Source organism: Corylus avellana, chromosome ca2 (assembly GCF_901000735.1).
Source record: "Corylus avellana chromosome ca2, CavTom2PMs-1.0".
Taxonomy (NCBI): domain Eukaryota; kingdom Viridiplantae; phylum Streptophyta; class Magnoliopsida; order Fagales; family Betulaceae; genus Corylus; species Corylus avellana.
This window is the reverse complement of record NC_081542.1, coordinates 1,679,072-1,703,966: the sequence shown is the minus strand read 5'-3', so window position 1 is coordinate 1,703,966 and position 24,895 is coordinate 1,679,072. Positions and strand designations below refer to the sequence as shown.

General features: G+C 36.5%; 3 protein-coding genes across 3 annotated transcripts; all 3 read left to right on the top strand.

Annotated features, from left to right (window-relative positions):
- Window positions 1-959: 959 nt before the first annotated feature.
- LOC132171092 (cold shock protein 2) lies at window positions 960-2,239 on the top strand. The gene has a single exon (XM_059582316.1). It carries the CDS (start codon window positions 1,167-1,169, stop codon window positions 1,965-1,967), a length of 801 nt encoding a protein of 266 aa, XP_059438299.1. The 5' UTR covers window positions 960-1,166; the 3' UTR covers window positions 1,968-2,239.
- A 9,275-nt stretch (window positions 2,240-11,514) lies between these two features.
- Window positions 11,515-13,698, top strand: LOC132172963 (pathogenesis-related thaumatin-like protein 3.5). Its single transcript, XM_059584531.1, has 2 exons — window positions 11,515-12,376; window positions 12,605-13,698. Exons 1-2 carry the CDS (start codon window positions 11,622-11,624, stop codon window positions 12,732-12,734), a joined length of 885 nt encoding a protein of 294 aa, XP_059440514.1. The 5' UTR covers window positions 11,515-11,621; the 3' UTR covers window positions 12,735-13,698.
- Window positions 13,699-21,147: 7,449 nt separating this feature from the next.
- On the top strand, window positions 21,148-22,998 carry LOC132170422 (thaumatin-like protein 1). Its single transcript, XM_059581408.1, has 3 exons — window positions 21,148-21,485; window positions 21,657-22,326; window positions 22,622-22,998. The coding sequence occupies exons 1-3, from the start codon at window positions 21,410-21,412 to the stop codon at window positions 22,839-22,841; spliced, it is 966 nt and encodes a 321-aa protein (XP_059437391.1). The 5' UTR covers window positions 21,148-21,409; the 3' UTR covers window positions 22,842-22,998.
- The last annotated feature ends 1,897 nt before the right edge of the window (window positions 22,999-24,895 follow it).

The window sequence follows — 24,895 nt, the reverse complement described above, 5'->3', positions numbered from 1 at the left end:
TTTAATTATTATTAAAAGTTATGAGTCTTACAATAATTTATGGTGGTGTTATTAAAAGTTTAGTTATTATTTATTTATTTCTAATTAAATAGTTAAGATTTTTGTTATTACACATTAAAAATTAATAATTGTCTAAAATAGTAGATATTAAAATACTAAAACGTCAACTTTTGTAATTGAAAATAATAATTCAAATCTTAAGCCCTGATTTCTTTCGGTGTAAAATATTTTCAGCTAAATTACATTTTTCATAAATTTTTTTTTTTTTTAAAAAAAAAAAGTTGATTTTTTTTGTTGTTAAATTGCAATCTTGAAAATAATTTGAAAAATAATTTTCGGGTTTGCCTAAGATAGAAAATTGTCAAATATTTCTTATTTTTCATATAATCTAATGAGTTGCAAGGAAGGAAAAGATGACAAAGAAGAGTTGCGTATAAAAAGAGTGAAAATACAAGGCCTTCGGGCCGGATTGAAATCTAATGTAATTATTTGCTCATATTTCTTGTAATTTGGGTAGAGAATTTTAATACAAGACAACCCTTAGACTTGTTTGGACAAGTAGGCTCATAACGAGTCTCCTCACAATTGCTTACATGCATGGTGTGTGGAAGTGTAGCAAAATTAATTTATGCAAATGAGAAGCCCAACCCGAGCCTTAAATTTTTTTTGTATATATTTTTACATGTATAAAGTTTTTCTTTAAATTAGATGGTAGAAATTTTCTCTAATGTATTTTATTATACTTATATTTATTATTAGAGTATGTTATTTATACATGTATTTTTAATATAAAGTGAGCCAAGTGACATTCTTAGCATGTGATTCTCAAATAAATTTTTCAAAATTATATAAAAATCACATACTCTATATCAATTAAAATAAAAATAAAATCTGGAACATATAAAAGAACAAAAAAATTGATTAAAACAAAGTGGGGGGGTGGGGGATGGGGGTCCAGGGTTGATTAGCGTAGACCGAAGACCACCAGATGAACACGTGAAACGAAAGAGGATCTAAGGGAGAGGAGGCTAAAGCGAATTAGGGAATCAGAGAAGCGGAGGCGATTAGGGTTTTTGCCCTATCATTATATAAAGACGCTCATACATCTTTCATTCTCTCTGCATTCATTCAATATTGGTTAAGGGCTAAGGTTAGGGTTCGATCCAATGGCGGAGGAGAGGTCGACGGGTGTGGTCCGGTGGTTCAGCGATGTGAAGGGCTACGGGTTTATCACGCCCGACGACGGTGGCGAAGATCTGTTCGTCCACCAGTCAGCGATCAAAGCCGAAGGCTTCCGTAGCCTGGCCGAGGGCGATAGCGTCGAGTTCCAGATCGAGCTCGGCGTCAACGAGAAGACTAAGGCCATCGACGTCACCGGCCCCAACGGATCTCCCCTCCAGGCCACCAAGAAGGAAAGTTACAGTCACGGCAGGTCCACACGCGGTGGCGGAGGCGGTGGCTGGAGAAGCGGTGGAGATAGGCGCAACGGCGGGGCCGGGTGTTACAATTGCGGCGATACGAGGCACATCGCTAGGGAATGTTACAGAGGGAACCCCGCGTCCGGTGGAGGCAGAGGCGGAGGCAGAGGCGGAGGCGGAGGCGGAGGCGGTTGTTACAGTTGCGGCGAGGTTGGGCACATGGCCAGGGACTGTCCTCGCGGAAACAATGGCGGTGGCGCGGGTGGCGCGTGTTACTCGTGCGGTGGGTACGGGCATTTGGCGAGGGACTGTATCGGTGGAGGTGGCGGTAGTGGCGGTGGTGGCAGTGGTGGCGGTGGTGGCAGAAGTGGCAGCGGTGCCTGCTTTACATGTGGGGAGTTTGGGCACTTGGCTAGGGATTGCCGAAACGGCGGCGGCGTTTCGGGAAGGTTCAGTGGAGGTGGTTCCGGAGGAAGAACTGGGTGTTTCAACTGCGGGAAGCAAGGCCATTTTGCTAAAGATTGCTCTGCGGTCCCCGACGCCTCTTGAGTACCAAAAAAAAAAAAAAAAAGAGTAATAGTACATATTCTCTTTTTTTTCTTCATATATTTGGTTGGTCAATGGTTATACATAGGATGGTTTTGGCTAAAATGGGCTTTTGATTTTGCGTTTTCGCTGTTTAATCAGCAATTTTTCCCGTCTACCTAACACACAGATATGTGATGTTTGTTCGCATAAGAATTAGGGTTTTTCTTCTTCTTAACTGATGACTGCGGCATAAGTTTCTAATCGAGCACTTCTCATCTTCAAGTGTGAATTAATCGTGCTGTGTGATGTGGTGGATTGATTTATCTACTAATCTTTGTGCTTCGTACATTTTTATTGTTGCTTTGTTTAAAACGTGTGATTTAAAAACATCAATTTGAAAACGTGCTGTTTGGCATTTTTAGAAATGCACTCCATTGCTAGCGATTTTTCTTGGTTTTAAGATCGCAAATTTTTAAACTATACATCTTTTGGTCGCTGTGCCAAACACACTCTTAGTTTTTTTTGTGCCAATTATGCGTTTTCGTTGATTTTTTTTGTAGTTCTCCTTCTGGGTCTATATTTAGGCTGTTCATCCGAATAGGGCTCTCTGACATATCTTCTAGTTAGAAACTACACTTCGCCATTCAATTCCTACGCTTGGCCTATGTCCAAGGTTGTAATGTTCATGATTTCACTTTTTTTGATCAAGGGCCTTTGCAATTGCATTGTTATACTATATAGAGAATCATAAGCTCATTCAAAATTGTTATAGTGATATCATTGTACAAACAATTGTTTTAGAATAGTAATCCAAGCATCTTTAAAACCTGCATTACACAAACAATGGGGTTTGTGGGAAATCTATGGGACGTTCTCTAACAATGGATAGTATAAAATGTGGTTAATTTTTAGTGTGCTATGCTCGATGTGTTTCTTTTGCTTCTGTCTGGATGCTATCTGGTGCCAATGCACTTTATGGATAATCAGGTTGCCTTGGTGGAATGTTCTTCTCCTTCCCCCTTCTTCTTCAGCCATTTTGTCCTCTCCTTTTCTTTTTTGAATTGTTTGCGGTTGATATGGGCTTACAACAAAAGAGCTTATAGGCTTATAGTTTGATGACAAATATTGAATTTCAACAGACTCTAAAGGCATTGCATAATTTGATAGTTTTGGGGATTAGTATAGGCTTGATGATGTTTTGCTTTTATCAGAAGGCTTTCTGTGGATATTTGCTTCTCTATAGAGGTAAGCTTTGAAACTGGCTCCAAAGTTTTGATTGTTAATTCCCTGTATTTTATTAACTCTAGGGCAATCTTTTATATTTTTATATATTTTTCTTCTAGCTCATTTTGTTGGTATTCTAAATGAACACCATTTGATTTGGAGATCTCTTTTGTTCATTGGTGCCTTTAGATAACCCCCATTTAAAACATAGTTCTTGCAGGCTTACTCTCTCTCTCTCTCTCTCTCTCTCTATATATATATATATATAATGTCAGTTATTTTGGATTTAAAAAAAAAAAAAAAAAAGCGGATGCACTCAATAAAAAACATTTTCTGAAATGTAGACCCCAATAGAATAGACTTTTAAAAACGCTTGTCTGTCACATTTACCCCACTACTTTAAGAAACATAAACATAGATTTTCATAGGTGGTTCCCTACTAGGCAAATTGGTTAAAAGAAGTGCAATGTCTTTGCCAAAAATAATTTGTGGAAGCAACCAGAATACTGTTGCAAGTTACCCATCCCTTTCTATATTACCTGGCCCTGATGTTGTGACCCTGCATTCTTTAAACAAAACGGCCACCGCACTGCTTTTTTATATGCTCAAGTTGTGGCAAAATGCAAAAAATGATTTTATCTTTTAACGCCAGTTTAAGAATTAATGGAGAAAGAAAGTAATGGTAATTTGGTTTCGAGATTATTAACCCCAAGGGGTTGGCTCAAGTCTTGGGGGCATTCCTAACCAAAAAAGAAAAAAAAAATTTAGAGGCATTCTAAGAATTCAAACCCCTTTTTTGGGGGCTAGCCCGTCGACAAAGCTGAAATATAATGAGACGTATTTAGGAAGTATTTTATACAGATTTGAGGTTTATTTAACAATGATGGATATATGAAGTGGTCCTGCTTTGAAAGGATTCAACATGCAATGAAAGGGCCTTATATAATTTTTGACAGAAGAATTCTTATATTTGCAATGGTTTTCAATCCAATCCTTGCTCTTTTAAATATTATGGGTGGGCCCAATTCTCCAAGCGGTACTTGTATCCATGGCATCGATCTTTGATGAACAACAAACATATCCATCAATGTTTTCACTAATGCAAACCCAACGTGGCACTCTACTCAACTCGAGGATGAGTCTTCCGTCGAAGTGGCTTTCAGCAGAAGAGAGGGCTGTGGATTTCGTCTTAATGCAGAATAGGGATTTTGTGGTGAGTTTATAAAATTGTGAAAATTTTGATGTTTGTCATATTTGGTTTTTTATACTAATGTGTCATTCCCTTCTCCGAAGGTAAAAAGAACATAATTGAACTAAGTCCGTAAAGCCCCCTAAAGCGAAAATGATAGAAAACCATTTCTTTTAATGAATAAATGAATCTTCATTAAATTTTTATGCACCAAAAAAAATACAACCAAGGGCGGGGCATAGGCATAGTTACAAAGGCTAATAATTTATCTGCATTTATTAAATAAAAAATGCCAACAAAACAATATATATAAACATTTTATGTAAAAAGGCCAGAAAACTATTAAAACGAAGAATGTCCCTATTGGCACTGGCAAGTCATTCTCACTCTTAGAGAACACGCATTGTTTGTGCGACCCTTCAATCTTCATTATAGGCTATAGCATAGTTCCATATTTGCTGGCTGCCACTTCTATCTCCGACGTCATAGAGTTGACCCAGGGCCGATTTTATTTGTAGTATGATATTGGTGCAACGTCGTTTTATGTATCTAAATATATTATAAGCAGAAAACAATTAAACCAAACCAATTACTGCATGAACTCCATCCTTTGCACAACTTAATTCGTGCGACATTTATTAGTATATATATATGTTTCGTGCAAGTTGTTTAACTTTCTACTCATGGATGCCTTTCGGTGAATATAATATAATGTGTGTAAGCTTTTTAATTAATGCAAACAATATTTCCAATTCTCTTTCTCGCATTCCTTCAATCCTTCCTTTTTATATTAAAAAAAAAAAAAAATCTTCATGCCCTCGTCTCAAATCTTTAAACAAATATACGTACGAGCTTCAAAACTCTACCAGTTTTTGGTCTCCAATTAATCAACATGGCCTCTCTCCCAGTTTCTATCGCTCTCCTCTCTCTTTCTCTCCTCCATGTCCTCTCAGGTAACACAAATCATAATTATAGAGTTTAATGAACAATGTTTGGATGATTACTTTTACTTCTAGTTTATTTTCTACGTACTGTTTTGCATTGTGTGGCAGCAGGAGTGTCTTCAGCAAAATTCAGAGTCAGAAACACGTGTAGCCACACAGTATGGCCAGCTCTTAGATCCGACGACACCAACATCAACACGGCCACCCACCTCCGCACCACCGGCTTCAGTCTCCAACCGAGCGAGTCCACAACTCTTGACATACCCAATTTCTGGGCAGGCAGCTTATGGGGTCGCACCGGTTGTGCCCAGAACTCCATTGGCGCATTCTCGTGCGTCACAGGCGATTGCGGCTCGTCCACCATAGAATGCCACGGTGGCAATGCCAAGTCACCAGCCACGCAAGCCAAGTTCAATCTAAATGACAGCAAATGCTATTTTTCATTCCCCTCACCATCTCCTCTCTCTTGTTTTTATTTTATTTTATTTATTTTTTTAAAAAAAATCAAAATGTTGAAAGATGAAAGATGGTGGAGAGATGGTGAGGGGAATGTATTCTAGCATCCCTCGACGGTTGTGCTGCAGGGTGGAATCGGAGGGAGCTGTGATGAGTCAAGGTGCTCCGTGGACTTAAGTGGAGCGTGTCCTACGGCTAAGAGCATTTTCAATGGAAGAGCTAAATGTTATTTTTATCTAGAATAGCTCTTCAAATGTTCAAAAAACCTTCCACATTGGATGAGCCAAAAATATATGTAAAATAGATATTTGATTAGAAGAGTTAAAAAAAAAGTTAAATGTAGCAGCACTTTTTAAGGGAGCCATTTTATTTTTTAGTGTTTCTCTCTCCTGCTTTATCTTTTTTCCAAATCTTTTCCCACATTTTTTTTAGAAATATAGCTAATCGGATGTAAAAACACTCTCCTAGTTTATATCACTCTCCTCTCTCTCTCTCTGTCTTTCTCTCCTCTCAGGTAACCCAGTTGAATCTCAATTATAGAGTCTAACAATGTTAAAAATTAATTTGGATTATTACTTACAATTGTTATTTATTTTCAAACTGTACTTGGCATTTGTGACAACACGAGTGTATTCAGCAAAATTCACAATCATAAACAAGTGCAGCTACACAGTATGGCCAGCCATTATGTCATCCCACAAACTCTGGATGCCGAAGGTGGAGATCCCCCTCCCCACCACCGGCTTCACTCTCCAACCCAGCGAGTCCAAAACTCTCGACATAAATAACTCTTGGTCAGGCAGCTTGTGGGATCGCACCCTCTGCACCCAACACTCCACCGGCTCTTTCTCGTGCCTCACAGGCGATTGCGGTACGTCCACCATAGAATGCAACGGTGGCGAATTTGTGTCATCAGTCACAGAGGCCATATTCGATCTAAACGTAGAAGAAGACGATATCGATGCCCGTGTTTCTATTAACAGGGGATCTTATAACCTCCCGATGACGGTTGTGCCGCTGGGTGGAATCGGAGGGAGTTGTGGCGAGTCGGTCTGCTCCATGGACTTGAGCGGAGCGTGTCCTACGGCCACGGATGTCTGTAAGCGCGTCACGTGCGAAATGAGAGAGCACAATAAATAATGTTGCATTTCGGCTCCCCATAGTTCAGATCCGTGCAATCTCAGCTCATACGTGGGGTTCCTTCAGCAGAAGTGCTTATTGATGAGCGGCGATGCCGGCTACGATGAAGGCTCCAAGATGTATACTTGTTCATCTTACAGGAACTCCATGTCTTACTGCTCGCATAATTGCAGATCAACGCCGGCAGATTACCTCATCACTTTTTGCCAAACACCCTCCAGGTAATTAAATATCACTAGTCTAAGGAACATTTACTTCTCCTTAAATTCTAATTAAATTTTAAATTCTTAAATTTACAAATTTCAGTCGTCCATTTTATTTAAGAGTCTAAAATAAACCATATTTCTACATTTAATCAGGATACTACCCTCAAGGAAATTAACATAGATTGTTTTAGACCTTTAGATACTGAAATTTATGAATTTAAATTTAAAGGGAATTTTAAGAGATCTCAATGATACTGAATCTTTTAATATCAACTCACTTATAAAGTAATGTGTTAATTTATAATTGATAAAATAATTAAGTATACAAATTATTTATTAATTTATTAATTATAGATTGCTACATCGGTCTATATATAAATGTTTTTATAATAACAATTGTAATTAATATATATTTCAAAATATTATGTACAAATTAGAAACTTATCAAGTCTTGATATAACATGACACATTGGCGATTTTTTTAAAAAAAATTTATAATTGTTTGTTAATTTTTTTTTTTTATTTCTAGAAGAAAAAAAAAACAAAAAAAAAAATAATAACATACGAACTAGTAATATGCACGATGCAAATTCTGATCGACTACAATTGCTTGTGCAGAGAGAGCAATAGTGACACGTCAGCAAACCTCATTGGTCGTTTAACTGCAGTTATGACGGTTATGGCAGTTGTTTTCACCCTGCCAAGGCATTAATTTCCTTTTGCCATTAATGGCTCAATATCATTATGGAATATTTAGATGGAGTTGTAATTGGGTCGTGCCCATTGTAAAGAACTCGACTTTGGTTTGTTTGATAAACAAAACGAATCCGTATGAATTCGGCTCGATTAGTAAAATTTAATTTTTATTATAAATTATTGTATTGTGTCATGAGCAATCTTTAGTTTCTTTGAAAAATAAACTCGTGAGCAATTTTTAAAAGATTGCAAATATATGCTTAACTATGTGTATAAAGGTCATTGTAATTTTATCAAATGCTTAACTATGTGTATAAAAATGTATTTTCAACACATAAATTTTAAATCGTAAACCCAAACAAACCCTTAAACATACAATATTCTGAGTTAATTACATTCTCACTTGTATCTAATATCTTCCTTGGAACTAGTCACTCTTTAGTCTTTATGAAACTTTTGTGGAATTCGATTATTTGATGGGCCATGCATGGTAGGATCCGCAAGTTTGGGCCGAAAGATAGGTTGTTGTTGAAATTTCTGACTTCATTAATGGGCCCTCATTGCTTGCCTGCATTTTTGTTTGATTTTCTTTCCAACTTGAGAAACAACTTTGGGGTGTATGATGGTGATGGGTATTGGGGTTGTCCTTCATCCAAAGGAATACAAACATAAAGATCAACGCATCATCATCATAACCAATTTTGATATAGGAAGCAAGTGTTACAATCGCCATTCAAGACATAAATTTCTTACGGACCAACTTTTAAGAATAAAATGTGTCATTTAAACATGTAAAAAACACAAGTTTTTGTTAGTAATACTACTAAAAAAAACTGATAGTTTATAAAAAATTTGTGTCCTAATCGTTAGGCAAAACTGGAGTATATAGGCTTAGAGTGTGCGGGCTTGTTAGTAAGGCCGAGGTAAATTAATTTAAGTGGTTTATAATTAAGTTCACTAAGCATGTGTTATAAATTTATTTTCTTAAATTACTTTCAAGACAGATAAGTAGCTTAATGGTAATTAAAGTGTGTTTTAATGAAAAAGTCATGGGTTGGAATCTTTTTGGAACCAAAATAATATTTTACGAACATTTTTATAAAAGGAAAAAAAAATTCCAAGAAAATTATTTCAAAAATATCCGATATGAAATGCTGAGTACCACACGCAAGTTTTTATTTATTTATTTTATTTATTAATTTTTATTAATTTTTTATTTTTTAAATACTATGGTTGAAGATATAAATGCATAACATGATATATTTATTGTATGCTAATTAAAGACTTGGACTGTAGAATATTAGTTAGAAGACATGGATTACACGAATTGCGATCATTGCTAAAAACGCGGTGTTTACATGCAAGCATTCATGTAAAACACTGATAAAAAGTTGAATTATCAACGGTTTATTAAACACTAATAATTTATTGGTGTTTATTTATATAAACACTGGAAAATGTAAAATCAATGAGTCATGTTAGTAAAGCTTTTTATCCTCCTCATCTTTTAAATATGAAGCAACTTTTAAAATTACAATTATATTTAAAATTAATCACAATTAAACTATGATCAACCATATATCCTGATATCTAATATCTTCCTTGGAAATAGTCCCTCTTTATGAAACTTTTGGGGTGTAAGATACTCTTTATAAATTTTAAATTTTAAATTTTAAATTAGGATTAATTTCACCATTATTAATTTATTAGAGTTGTTTATCAAATTACTGGTTTATATGGTTGGGGGTGCAAGTTTTGTTGAGCTTTGTACCCATGGATGCGACATGCATTAATTGGGCCGTCGTAAAATATCGAAGTTATCTTTGTCGCATTCAAGCGTTCCTTGACCTGAGCTATGGCCAGGCTTTGGGCTGTCGTAATCCTTTTTGACTCCTCCGCTTAAGACAACCTTTTACTCACACGACGAGCCAGGTTTCTCAAAATGCGCGCGTAAGCTGCATGGCCCATCTTTGGCTACGTACGCCTACAGAGAACACGCATTAATTATATATTGTAGTTTATATTTGCTGGAGCTCAACTTGCGGCCACTTTTTATATTTGCTGGAGCTCAACTTGCGGCCACTTCCATCTCCCTTGTAGGGTATTTGTAGTATCATATTCGTGCTACGTCGTTTTATATATATATATATATATATATCTTTCAATTAAGCAGAAAACAAACCGCCAACGTAAGCAGCTGGCCTCTTCCCTTCTTCCAAGAGACACATAACCCGGTCAGAATCCATGTAGCTCTATAGACTATACGAATGTTTGTAAAATGGAGATGACATTGACAGCTAACTTGATAGTTGATACAATCTAATACGATTATACGAAATAAGTGAGTTATATAATTAAATGTTTTATACATATGTCTCCATATATGCAACAAATAAGGTTAATAATTTTTTACACTTGTAAAATCAAGGATTCATTATAATCGAAGGTTAAATGAGTTAGGTTATAGTTTACGGATCCGACTTACATGCTGTTATTAGTAAAAGTAACGGTTTAAATTGAATCTCTCATAATCTCTCTTCATTTTCTCCCTTCTATTAAAAATTTCTAAAAATAAGTAAATTTTGAGATTCAATCTTAACCGTTGTTTTTACTACAACATACATGCATCATGTAAGCCAGATCCATAATTTACTTATTTAATCATTATCTTGATTCGACACGATCCAAATCTAACTAACAAATATAAATTATTATTCCTAATTGCAAGCGTAGAGTCCAATATGTTAGGAGAATAATTGCCCACAAAGTTCATCAAAAACATTAAAGAAGAAACTTCATTTTAGACCCTTGAACTACTGCGCGTTTTGAAAAGACATTTTCAAAATTAAAAAACTCTCAATTTACACCCCTGAACTTTCAATTTAAATAAATTTATCTCTTCCGTTAGTTTTAGCCGTTAACTTCTAATGAAAATGCCTAAAAAGACCAAATTAACTTTCGATTTTTATTTTTAACAAAAAAGAAAATTAAGGGTAAATTTGAAATTTTATAAAAAAAAATCAAGGGTATAAACGTCATTTTATAATTTTTAACGTTTAAAATCTGACGAATGAGATAAATTGATTGAAATGGAAAGTTTAAAAATATAAATTAAGAGTTCGTAAATTTTAATGGTCTTTTCAAGACGAACGATAGTTCAAAGATTTAAAATGAAGTTTTTCCAAACACATACGCATAAAAGTTAAAGCTAATGAATTGCATGGGGTCATTTATGTATATGAACCCGACAAAATACTCAAAATTCATACGTGTATATATTCACGACACAGTCTTTTCCAATACACACTTTGACTTGCCCCGATTAATTGGTATCCTTGATTACTCCGTACCGTCATGCTAGGGAGTAAAATCGAGACCATTTTAACCTAATTAACAAATTAACAATAACGTGAGATGATTTATAACACATTAACACCTGAAACTCCAAGATGTTGTCACTACTCTGATCAGAATTGCAAAATCCAGACACTGGGGAATCTCAATGTCACCCTTTCACTGGCACTGCCATTTTTATAATGAATATTTATAGATTGGCCCTATGTGCCAGAGCATCTTTTCCATATCAGTAAGTAAGCTTCTTCACTCCTCACTGCCGACCTATATTGCTTTGGCTGCGACCCTGCATGTGGCAACGTGGGCCATATATACCGAAATATCTGGCCCCACAGCGTCATGACCCACACACCTGCACATGGCCCTCACAATCATAGACTCCGTACGTAGCCTCTATAAAATGCACTTCCAAGCCCTCTACTCAAATCCCTCTTTTTTTCACAAAATACCACCTTAACATTCCCAAATGGCCTCTCTCGTAGTTTCCATCACTCTCCTCTCTCTTTCTCTCCTACATCTCCTCGCAGGAGTCTATTCAGCGACATTCACTATCGTAAACAAGTGCGGCTACACAGTATGGCCAGGCATACTATCCAGCGCCGGGACCGACCAGCTCCCCGCCACCGGCTTCATCCTCCAACCCGGCGAGTCCAACACGCTCGCCGTACCCACCTCCTGGTCTGGCCGCATGTGGGGTCGGACCCTTTGCGCCCAGGACTCAACCGGCGGGTTCTCGTGCGTCACAGGCGACTGCGGCTCGTCCACCATAGAATGCGCCGGTCGCGGAGCGGTGCCACCAGCCACGCTAGCCGAGTTCACTCTAAACGGCGCGAATGGGCTCGACTTCTATGACGTCAGCCTCGTGGACGGTTATAACCTCCCTATGACGGTTACGCCGCAGGGTGGAACCGGAGGCATGTGTAACGCGACGGGGTGCGTGGTGGACTTGAACGGTGCGTGTCCTACGGAGCTTAAAGTTATGAGAGCGGGTGAAGATGAGAGCGTGGCGTGTAAAAGCGCGTGCGAGGCGTTCGGGGACCCGCAATTCTGTTGCAGTGGGGCCTACGCGAGTCCGGCTACGTGCAAGCCCAGCTCATACTCGGAGTTCTTTAAGAGTGCGTGCCCACTCGCTTACAGCTACGCCTACGACGATGGCACTAGCACCTTTACTTGTGCATCCGCGGATTACGTCATCACTTTCTGCCCAAAGCTAGCCAACAGGTATTCATATTAATTTGCTTAAACACTTTTTATTGCGTACAAAAATAAGTAATCTAATTAAATAATTATTAAAAATTTGTAAGTCGAGATGGGCACGTTTTCAATTAAAAAGTTAACAATTAAGCACCGTCCAAGCTTGTCATATTGCAACACGTCAATGATCTGTCACACATTTTAATGCACAAATTCTGACTCTTATTGGTCTGTGGTGGCGGTGGATGTTTGCAGCGTGAAGTCAACGAATGGGCAAACCAATTTCTCAGCCGATCCCTCGGCGGCCACTCGTGACACACCCACAAATCTCATTGGCGCCGTTATGGCGGTGGTGGCTGCTATTTTGATTGTCTCAAAGCACTAATGGGTCTAACTAGACAGGTGAATTGGGACCGGAATGTTTAGTAATTTGCTGATTAGAAGTGGGATTCACTTATTGGAGGAGGTCGGAGGCTCTTATGGCTAGTAAATTATGGGACATTTAAATTTGAGTCCGATGATCCTATTTTTGTGAAGTTAGCTCAAGATGTGAGGTTTTTTTTCACACTTATAAAGTGATCATCAGTCCCTTTCACAAGGGATGTGGGATAACCCCAACAATTTCTCCCTATTTCTCCCGTAGACTGTTGGGCCGAGACTTGTTAGTAAACTTGAGCTCTGATCTCAACCTCAAAAGCTAGCTCAAGAGGTAAAACTTTTCCTCACACTTATAAATTGACCACCAACCATTTCCACAACCGATGTGAGATAACTCCAACAGTTTTAATTAGACACACTTCCCGAGAAATATGTTATATCTAATAGGCAAGTTTTGGCAGAGAGCGAACTAGGCAGGTTGGTGCATGCAAAGTTGCGGTGGAGTTAAAAAGTGGACGGCCAAGGCTCAGCCTCATTGCAGGAAGGACTGCAATTTTGTTTGATTCTCTTTCCCAACTTGAGGAGGAGCTTTCGGGTGCAAGATGGTGACGGGGGGTCATTCATCCAAAGGAATACAAACATATATATAAAGATCAACGAATGCATCAGCATCGATCCTTATCCCCCCGCCGGCTTTGATTTGGAAAGCCAGAGTTGTAATTAGCACTAGAGTTGGGAAGTTTTGTTCTTCGTTTTGTTAAAAATTTAACTTTATTTCGAGAGGCAAAGATTTAAAGTTCGACGATAACATTGGATTGTGATGTTCTATTGACTAAAACATGTAATGTTTTGGAGGCTTTGCTTTCTAAAATGCCAAAATAAGTTGACATCTCTCTCTCTTCCTCCCTCCCAAGTGTCATTTTTCGTTTTTTAGATTCCTTTCATTTTGCTTTTGTCTTTGTTTGATGTCAGTTGCAGGTTTATTTATAAAGTACGGCGTGGGTTTTGCCTCTTTTTTTGGTAGCCATTAGTATATATAGGCCGTGTCCACTTTAGCTACCTTGCCATGCTATTAAATTGATATTTTTTATTAGTTTATTAAAATTTCAGTATTAACCACAAATATCAATTTAATAATAGATTGGAGCAAAAATGCGTCTCTTTTTCTAGATTAATTATGAAGTAGTGCATGAAAGGCCCCTAAATGACAGGAAATGGGTGTAGATAGTGCCCTAAGCTTTTATTGGTAGGCATTCCACAAAAGTGCAATCTGAAAACTAAAAAGGATTGACATGCCTTTTATAAGTCCTACAAGAAATGCACCTCAAAGAACTCTCATTGGTGTAAACATTGGGCTCTAGGAAGGTAAAATATAGTATGTACAATTACAAAGAAAAGAAAGTTCTATTACTTGTTTGGATAACTCCACTACAATAATATAGAAGACAAAAACTGAGTAGATAGCATTGCTCTTTCGACATTTTATGGGATATTAATGGGTTTCTCAATTCTGCTTTACCTCCGACAATTTAGGCTTCTTCTTTTTTTCATCCATTTCTTATAGTTTCTTGGATTGAGATTTACTACAATTAGACTAAAGCTCAAGAGAGAGAGATTGTGGGGGCCATCTGTCCTGGACACATATATGTCCCGGACAAGTAGTCTATGCATCATAAATTGTTTGGGCAAGTGGGCTCCGCAACCTTCTTTCTATGGGATAGCTGTTTGAATTTCAGTGAAATTCAAACAGCTTGCGCGCAAAGAACTTGGAATCAATAGCCAATCCACAGTTAGTAGTTTTTATTTTTCTTGAGTCCAATTTTTTTTTTTTTTTTAAATAAATTGAAGTAGACAGCCTTATTCCATGCAAATAGTTTTCTTATTTTAATCCAAAATTAGGCTACAAAGTTCCGTGATTTGAGTCATATTAATTACCTTTTTTTATGTTTAATAGTCACAAATACATGAAAGGTGATTAATTGCTCATTATTTATTATGGGAGGGAGAACATTATGATGAGAGATGAAACCTAATTTTGATAGGGGCCAAATATATCTCAACCGGAATTGTCTGTTCTCCTTAATTATGATATTAGTCAATATCTAAGAAACCCATTTTTGAGATTTTTTACTTTCGGTGAAACAACATAATTTCCTTTTTTCAATGTTGGTTTTCTTCATAGGACATCATATTTTGTTTTGTCAACTATTTTTGTGAGAAAATGTTCCAAACCCTTTAACGAAAAGATAATGGAGGGAAGACCTAGCAGGATTATTGGTCTATATTGGATTTCAGCTCATGATCAACCTGTTTCCTTCAAATACACAGATTCTCCATTTGTGATAGTAGCAATCGTCGTCTAACATGCATATATGGTGGTTGATGACAATTATGACAATGACAATGGCTACCATTGTCTGGCCATGTTTTCACCGCTAAAATTGTTTGCAGCCTAAGCGAGCACTTCCATTCACATCAACTTGGTGGATAAGATGGTTCTTAGGCCAAGGCGCGCAGGACCATCCAGCATGACAACATTGAGCGGAAGTTATCGGATGCATGGTTAGGATTTAAAGTTCGTGCATCCAATTGTGTATATAAAACGTTGACACATTTAAAAAAAAATTGAAATCATGTATACTGTTAGATTTATTATCTATTTCATTTAAAATTGAGAGGATTATATCTCTTTTCGTTCCCTTGTGGGCACATATAAAAAAATAAAAATTAATGCAACGGTTCAGAATTGATGAAATAATTGAAAGTGTATGGTTGACGAGTCCACTTTTTTCTCACTATTCACAAAAAAAAAAAAAAAAAAAAAAAGTACTGTATCTCATGTCTCAATAGCATATCTTGTTGAACCAAAAAAGGGAAAAATCAGTCATTTTCCTAATGGCGATATATTGTGATGTTGAATTCAGTGCTTTAAAAGTGTGTTATATATTATGTTAGCTTTTCTTTTCCTTGTTAAGTTTTGTCATAAAACAATCGCTTTTTTTCTTAAAAAAAAAAAAAAAAAAAAAAATTATCATGCCTAAGAAAAACTTAGTGCACTTGCCAATTTTTTTTTTTAAAATAAAAAAATATAAAGAAAAGGAAAAGCTCAGTGCAAGCAAAAAGGTTGAAGAATGCAATGCCAGTTGACGGATAAGGTCATCAATTATGTTGATGACAGAAATTTCCTTTAAATAATTGGATGAGAGGTTCCTTTAAATTAGTTTGTATAATTGTTTATATTATGTGTCGTCCTTTGAACGGAATGTTTTAAGTCTTAACTCAGTTTGTAAAACTATCATATATCTCTTGTATATGTGGGAAGCACATACTTTTCTAATAATTCTATTAAAAAAATCACATACTTCTCATATGTTAATTAAAAAATTATGTGTTTCTTAAATGTTAAGGACCCATGAAAAATTTATAGACCGTGTTAAAAAAAAATCAACCCAGTATAAAAGAAATTTCTCTCCTTGAGGTCACCGACTTTCCAAGAGCAAATTATATCTCATGGGGCTTGTTTGATTGCAAATTAGTGGGCTTAAAAACTCCATATATACATGCTGTCAACTGTCATGTAGAAGCCCAGAATTAGTTTGGTAAAGAATTAATTTAGGTCTTTAATTATGACATAAATTATTCATCAGTAAAAATTTAATAGAAATAGATTGGATGGAAGAAAATTTCATTTAAGAAAATTTTGTTCATCATCTTGCAACTGCTGGTGCCGGTAAAGTGACCATATATAGGCGAAAGTGGCTTTAACACGTACAGCTAGATACCTTTGCTCATGTCAACGATGGCTATGGCTGAATTCTCAGCTTATCTTGATGCTTTCTTTGTTCATAGTGCATTTCCAACTCATGATGACCTTATTGGAGTATAAAGTACACCTCAGCAAGCAAAGCTGTGACTCTGACTAATTGATATGTGTTTGAAGTTAAAAATGTATTGCAACTTTTATTATAAGTTTCTTACAAGTTGATGTGAGAGATGAGTACTACAATTTTCACTGTTTCATCATCTCAGTTGTATAACAGTTTATTCTATAACAAATGAGTTAGCTAGGTACTGTAACTTTTATTATAAGTTTCTTACAAGTTGCATGAGAGATGGGTACTACAATTTTTATTGTTACGTCGTCTCAGTTGTATAACAATTTATTCTATAACAAATGAGTTAGCTACCACATTTAGGAAGTTTTTGTATTAATATTGGATTTAGGGTAAGGTTATGTTAAAATATATATCTAGTTTTTAAGATCATTGGCAAAAGCTTTGTCAACACCATCTTAAACCCAGTTTCAATTGGAATTGGACCCGTTGAAAATGGGATTTGTGTTTCATAACAAGACACGAGCTAGGAACACAATAACACATGTACTAACCTCAATGAGTTTATGTTAATCAAAGCATTGATGTCATCCAAATCTTTAGTGTTTGAAAATGAAGAATTAGACAATTTTGTTAAGATAATCTAGGGAAATATATCAACAAAAAAAAAAAAAAAAAGAAGAAAAAAGAACAGCACTTGAAAGGCACTTTCAAGAAACCATATCCTGATGAGGCAAAAGCAGTAAAGCCACATCCCATTTCACTTTTGTCCCCTCCATGCATGTTTCCTTCCACCTCACATTTCCTTTTTTTGACCTCCTTAATTTACACATCGTTCATGTTATGCCTTTTATATCTATTTCCTTTTTCCATAATAAATTCTTCCCCATTCTTTTCTCTCTTTAATTATGCCGATCGACCCTATTGTAAGAGAAACCCTTTCGCCTTCAAAAACAAGTTATATATATATAACCCCACGAAAAAGATTCCACAGCCTTTTCAGAAAGAATGTTTAATTTTACTATCAAAATCTCTCAAGTGGCCGGGGGTGACGCAAATCTTTAAAAAAGGACGATCAAAGGCAGATTGAAAAATCGGAGATGATGCTCACGAAAAAGAAAAAGTTCAAAATCTTATCCATAACGGCTACTTTACACGGCATATGATATCGGGCATCAATTTAAAACAGACAAGACATCTCTGTAGTCTTCTTATCGATATGTCATAACAAATTTAGTGGCTATTTGTTGATAAGTGTTAAGAAGTTATCATCATTTATTATATCTTATAACAAAATAAAAATTCGACAAACAGATTCGGTCTCGGTCCAGTTCTTGTTCCAACTGTTAGAATTGAGACGTGTGTCGATCTCTTGTATATATCTTGTTATATGGCACGCACGAACAATATAAATTGATCCAAACATGTAATTTTGGGTCAATTAAGAAGACAAACAATATAAAACATACAAGTAGACCACCTTATATGTTGATTGTCGAGTCAATCAAACTGGTCATGACGAATCATCACGAAGTAGTCCTGTCACACTCACATTCTTCACAATGTTGCTTTTTAACCGTGGCATTTTTGGCACTTTGCACACATCAACCTCAGTTTCACTTTGTTTTGTGCACTGATTGCTTGAGACAGATTTTATTATATAAATCTTTTACAAATTAGCGTTATAGTTTACTTGACATTTATCACATCAGCAATTAAAGTGTAAACTAACGGATGACGGCCGACATGATATTTATCATGTTTATAAACTGATATGGTAGTTCACGTGACCATTAAAAATAAAAAATAAAAATTTTAAAAAGATTTTAAGGATTCAAATCCAAAGATTGTTGCTGAGAATTCCCGACAAAGATGTCCCACTGAGAAAGTACTTTTTTTATGCCTGTGTGTAAAGGTTCTGCAATGAATTGAGACTAGTACTACAACATTTTCATTATATTATGCTATTCACACATCAGCCCATGTGGATATTGTTGACTTCCCCTTCGTCTTTTTCCACCCCGTAGATTTTAGAAGGTTGACGAAGAATTAGAAAGGAAATTGGAACAAGCAATTTTTCGATCGGTCGGATTCGAATGAGATATCATCGGAAAACCTTCGGTCCCAAGGCGACAAGAGACACTACTCCAACACCCAAGGGGGTCGACTGTCGAGTGTGGCGTGTCCTATCAATGCTATCATAGTATAGGTGTACTCGAGTCTAGGAACCAAAATGCTCATTGGGCTAGGCCGGCGGGTTTCTCATCGGCCCATCGATCTTGATATTATTTTGGTAGATAGGCTCTGAGGCCCTTTGGTAGGGAAGCTCATGGCCCATTGGTGTATTGACATATATACCACATACGTTCCAAAATCATGTCTTGATTCTAAACCTAACTCCCGAAACAAGCCACTAATTTTAGCTCTAACTGTTTCGGATTAAACATTTTTTTTTTTTTTTTATTGAGTGAGTTATAAAGAACACGAGTGCTGAGAGCATGTAATACCCGACAATAATCTGCAATGAACCATTTCAATGTCTATTTATGTTTCTGTTTTATTTAGCTTTTTCTGTTTATTCCTTCCATGTCACTACAAAAAAACGATTTTTTATTAACATAAGTTTTCTGAAGTATTAGGTGGTCTGACATGTCAGCAAATCCTTATGACGGGGCAATTTTAACGTGTTTCAGGCGTTAAGATTATGGGTGTCAGAAACGGAAAATTTCTGACGTGTTAGATTTAACACGTCAGAATTTTCTGTTTGTCACGTTAGTAATCATCATGTTTTTTTTTTTTTTGTAGTATGTCAACTCTTTCCTTTCTTCCTTTTCTTGAGCCCAGAAGAGAAAAAAAACAAACCATCTCTGTTGATGCAATTTCTTCACCCTAGTTAGAATATTGTTCGACTGTTTTCTATCTTTTCCTTTGAAAGATTACTAATTTAGGCATTGAAGAAGACATTTTCTGCCGACACATCCGACAAGTCTCTGAACTTATCCAACCTCTTCCATCGCCGACCGACCTTCTCAGCCCGGAGTTTGGATGTGATCCTCTCCATCTCCAATAAAAAAGTGGTTTTATCAGCTAAAGTTGATTCACTCACTTGCACTTGTGCGACGGCTGAAGTTGATTGATACTAATTTACTATATATATATATATATAATTCTAATTAAGCATAGTGGTGTGTCGGCGATCAAATCAAATCCAGAGTTTTGGCCCATTAATTCAAGATTCATATCGTCATATGATATGAAGACTCACAAATATCTCCCCATGATCATAAACAATCACTCACGTGCAAATAGGTCCCAGTTTCTTGATCTGGGAAATTTCGTGACTCACGTGCAAGTCACGGGTAAGTCGGCGATACTTGGCCGGCGCTGACCAACGGTCGGAAGATTCGAGTTTTTCAACGAATGTCAGTGATCGATCTCTTTTTTAAAAATGGAGAATCTGCTTTAAATTTGGCATAAAGAGACCACACTGATCGTGAGCTCACACTTTTTGTCTCGTAAATTCATAATGCAGCCTTCAGATCTTCTGATGCTTCCCCAACACGAATTGTATTAATTTTTTAATACAAATAAAATTAGAACAAAGTTATATATATTCAAAGAAATATTTGTCTTGTTAAAAAAAAAAAAAACAAAGAAAATTGATGGCAACTTGTCGGGGAAGCTCAAACAAGTTCATCAGTTTTTTGTTGGTAATGGAATCATGAGTTATAGAGTCCTTAATAAATTCATTAAGAGCTTCAATGAGTTCTTCTATTCATTAGGAGGATAAGACAGTGACAACTGAACAGTGACGTTTTTGAGTTCTACTTATCTCACACGGTCACACTTTATGAATGTTATTAAACGTGGCGTTTAATGAGAGCATGTAATTGGTTAGCTTAATCTAAAGGTATTCGGATTCTCTCCATTTCTTTTGAAATGGAGAGTAGCCGGTTCTTCATTTTACAGAGTAAAATGATCATTTTACTTTAAAATTGAGAAGATCCTTTTTCTGGTGTAAATTTTATATGTGCAAAGTTCAACTTCAAAATTACTGTAGAAATCCGGGTTCTAATGGCAATAATGATGGTTATATTATTTAGGAAAGGGTCAACTTTGATTGCTTTATTTTTTTTTAAATATGATAAAAACAGCAATCATCGAGGGTAGTCTTATTGTGTCATTGGGTAACTTTTAATCCATAAAATCCAAATTTGTAAAAGATCAAAAAAGGAAAAAAGCAAAAATGTAAAAGCCTCTCTTTTTCTTTGGTCCAGGAAAAAGAGAAATTTAGGACTTAAAAGATAGATTTTTAGGGTTGATTTTGCGTGTTTTTACCCTTTGGGGGAAGGAAATTATGCACTAATACAGGCAGCAAAGAGCCAGTTTCCAGTAAACAGAGCTGCTTTTGTTTATGGATATCTTTATAATTTTTTTTTTTTTTTCTTTACATGTTCACAAAAGGGAAGAAAGAGAGAGAATTCGAACTAGTGACCTCTGCTTCATAAGACGTGATATACAGCCGATTGAGCTACCCATTGAAGACGGATATCTTTATAAATAGGAATGGAGAGCAGACGCTTATGATTCTCCACCGCTACTCCCTCACCCTCCTCACGTCCACTCTTTTTCAAAGCGAAAGAGAGTGAGACTGAGAAATAAACAAATAGGAGGCACTCTGTGCGCAGTTATATGGGTGCTCATACTCTCCATTCCTCTTCTTCTTCTTCTTCACTCACCATCCAATTAATGCACCACCATCACCGACATTTATCGCTACTGTTTCTCCTCTGAAAAACAGTCATTAATAATTCTTCATTAACTAAATTAAGGAGGAAAATCGATCGCTATGGAATTGTTCTGTTTTTACTGCCATCTTTCTTGTACTGCGTTCCTCAGCCTCAGTCTTCTCCTCATTTCCAAAGGTAAATAAAACTTCCTCAATGATTTCAACATCTGGGTGTTGTTAGAATATAAGATAAGTAATCATTTAAGCGAATACTCTGAATTATTATTGATTAAATTCATCATTGTGATCGGAGGAGATTTGATTAAGAGATTTTCTTCAATAACTAATAAATGTTTGGCATCTTCAGGCGCTTCAGGAGCTACATTCACATTTGTGAACAAGTGCGATTACACAGTATGGCCGGGAATTCTATCGGGGGCCGGCAGCCCAAAGCTAGAGAGCACCGGTTTCACGCTCACAAAGGGCAGCTCTCGCGCTTTCCAGGCGCCAACAGGGTGGTCCGGCCGCTTCTGGGGCAGAACCGGCTGCAACTTCGACGGCTCCGGAAGCGGGTCCTGCGCAACCGGTGACTGCGGCTCCGGAACCCTCGAGTGCAACGGCGCCACAGCCGCCCCGCCTGCGACTCTAGCCGAGATCACACTTGGCTCGGGCTCACAAGACTTCTACGACGTGAGCCTGGTTGATGGGTACAACTTGCCGATGATAATGGAAGGGAGTGGCGGGTCGGGTACTTGCGAGTCCACCGGGTGTGTCACGGACCTGAACAGCCGGTGCCCGGCGGAGCTGAGAACGGACGGTGGCGGGGGTTGTAAGAGCGCGTGTGAGGCATTTGGGAGGCCGGATTACTGTTGCGTCGGGGCGTACGGTACAGCGTCGACTTGTAAGCCGTCGCAATACTCTGAGATTTTCAAGTCGGCTTGTCCCAAGTCTTATAGCTATGCTTACGATGATGCCACCAGCACCTTCACGTGTACCGGAGCTGATTATACCATCACATTTTGTCCAAAGTCTCCAGGGTAATGGGTTTGATATTATATATGGCCAAAATTGTGGCTATTTTTTTTTTTTTTATATGGTCATTATGAAATTACAAATTTACAAATATATGTAATAAAAAAAATAAATAAATAATAAAAAAAAACATATTGGATTAACACATCTTAAAAATGTTGGATTTTTTTTATTTTTATTTTTATTTTTATTTTTTATCCAACATATAAATTCTTTTAGGTTATTGATATGGATTTCATTGGTACCCAATAATAATTGTACAATGATTCTTTTTTAAACTTATTCTTCTTGTGCATGCAGTTTGAAATCTTCAAGAGATTCGCCTCCCGAGATAGCAGGAACAACGACAGATGGGTCAGGGCCAGAATCTGGTTCAGACTCAGCACTTATGCAGGCTGAACTGGCGACTTCATGGTTAGCCAATTTGGCCACAGGGGACTCGTCTAGAGTTCACCGTTCTTTAGCTTTTTCATCTACCTTGATTTTGGCCATTTCTCTCCTCTCATTCTTATGCTTGTAGTTCTATCCCTGCCATGTGCTTGGTTCAATTCTCATGTATATCGGCAATGGCAGTCGTTTAATGATAGAAATTAGAAATCATCAATACCAACATCAGTGATTATGGTCACTTTGCAACCCGCTTTTTAAAGGAATACGATTCTCTCCGTTTCAAGGAATTATTATGTGAGTTAGATTAGATTAAATGTCAGTTGCTCATTTCTATGGTTTTATGGATTTTGGAGGAAGAATTAAATACTAGATTTGAGAAGAAAAAGAAACCCGTGTAAAATTAACAAAATTTAACTAAGTAAATTTAATTATTTAATAGTTGACGTGCTACTTGTCACATAAATTATCTTGTGAGCTTGTAAGATCGTGTAGTAGGAGTTTCAATTATTGTTATGTAAAAAGAGGTAAAATAGAAAAGAGAAAAAAGTTACACATAGATTTACTGCACACAAGGTGCTCGCGTTCTTGGGAGAGAGTAGTCATTTTATAAGGTTACAAATTATATGTAATCATTTTCATTATTGTCCATTGATAAATTACTGCTTATAATAAATCTAATCATTTAATTAATCATTAAACAGAATAGATTTTCATTCGGCAATTACAACTTTAGCCCAGCATATAAAAAATCTTTAATACTTTGTCTGCCTCTGCTCGGTGGGGCTTGCTTTTCCCTTTGCTTTAAGCTCTGCTCACTAGGAAAGTGGAAAAAAAAAATAATAAATAAATATCTTTTTCATCTTAGACTTTCATTAAACCTTTTGGTTGTTCTCACTGGGGTAAAATGATAGATAGGCACCAGCAAAGTTTTTCTTACAAACTTAGCTAAAAGGAATAATGAGGCCAACTTTAGATATACAATTGAACTGCAATCATGAATCTTTTGAATATTATTTGAAGTTTGAGAAGATATTGCTTGTCAATTGTAGCATAAAGAAATTGTGCTTTCAGCCATTTTCAAGATGTAATCATGAAAGCTAACGAAGCTTGTGTTCCACACTTAGGGCAGGTATTTTTTTTGGAAATAGTTGGATAAGATTCGAATGAAAAAAATATTAATTAAATTATTTTTTATTAACTTAAGTTTTTAAGATAATTATTAAGCTAATGTGGAGTGCCCCTATCCGTCTTTATTAAAAGAGAAAAAAAAAAAAAAAAATTAAAGACCAACAAGTACTATCATTCTAATTCAATGATTATTTTTCTGTTAAATTGAACTTTTAGAATAATTGATAAATTTGATGAGTACTAGCGTGAAGCACAAAGGATTGGAAAACGTCCGGAAGTGATTTTGGCCAAAATTCATGAAAGTTGATGCCATTTCACATCAATGCTACAATGGCTTCTCATTTCCATACCCAATTGGTTAAGTTGGCACATCAATCATCAACCATCTCTTTTGACAAAAGTTTCAATTATCACCAAGAGGCAGCCTTCAGGATTACACTGGTCATTCAACTCAACATCAGAAGGGGAATTTCAGGAATATATAAGAGGAATTTCAGGAATATATATACACTTAGTAATTAAGGATGACGATTTGAGTTTATAATTCGGGTTTGTTGTCAAATTATAGATATACAATTATATGTGTCGATAGGAATACGACCCATTTAATTAAATTTGTCAAACCCCTCGATCCTAATTGACTTGTAATGGAAAAACCTAGAAGTAAATTTGATGACGACAACAACAACAAAACAATAATAATAAAGTTATCGATGATATTGATGATAATAACAAACCAAAAAAATTGCTACCCTACTATCATATGCTCTTATGTCGGTGAATAAAGGGCTGGTGAGATGTCACAATAGAAGTGTGGAAGCATCCAACATTTAGTCCATCTAAAGTCTAAAGCTCAAAAAACATGCAACTGTCGGGTAATTCTTGCATGTTCTTACATGTAGGAGAATTTAAAACACCGTTGTTATGAGAGAAGAAAATAAAGCTAAACAAGCCAAAATAGGTTATGATCCAAATTGTTGCCCTACTGCCTATGAGAGAAAAGATGAGACTCGAGAGATGTGATTCTTCACCCACTTGTGTGCGGTTCGCCCCCAC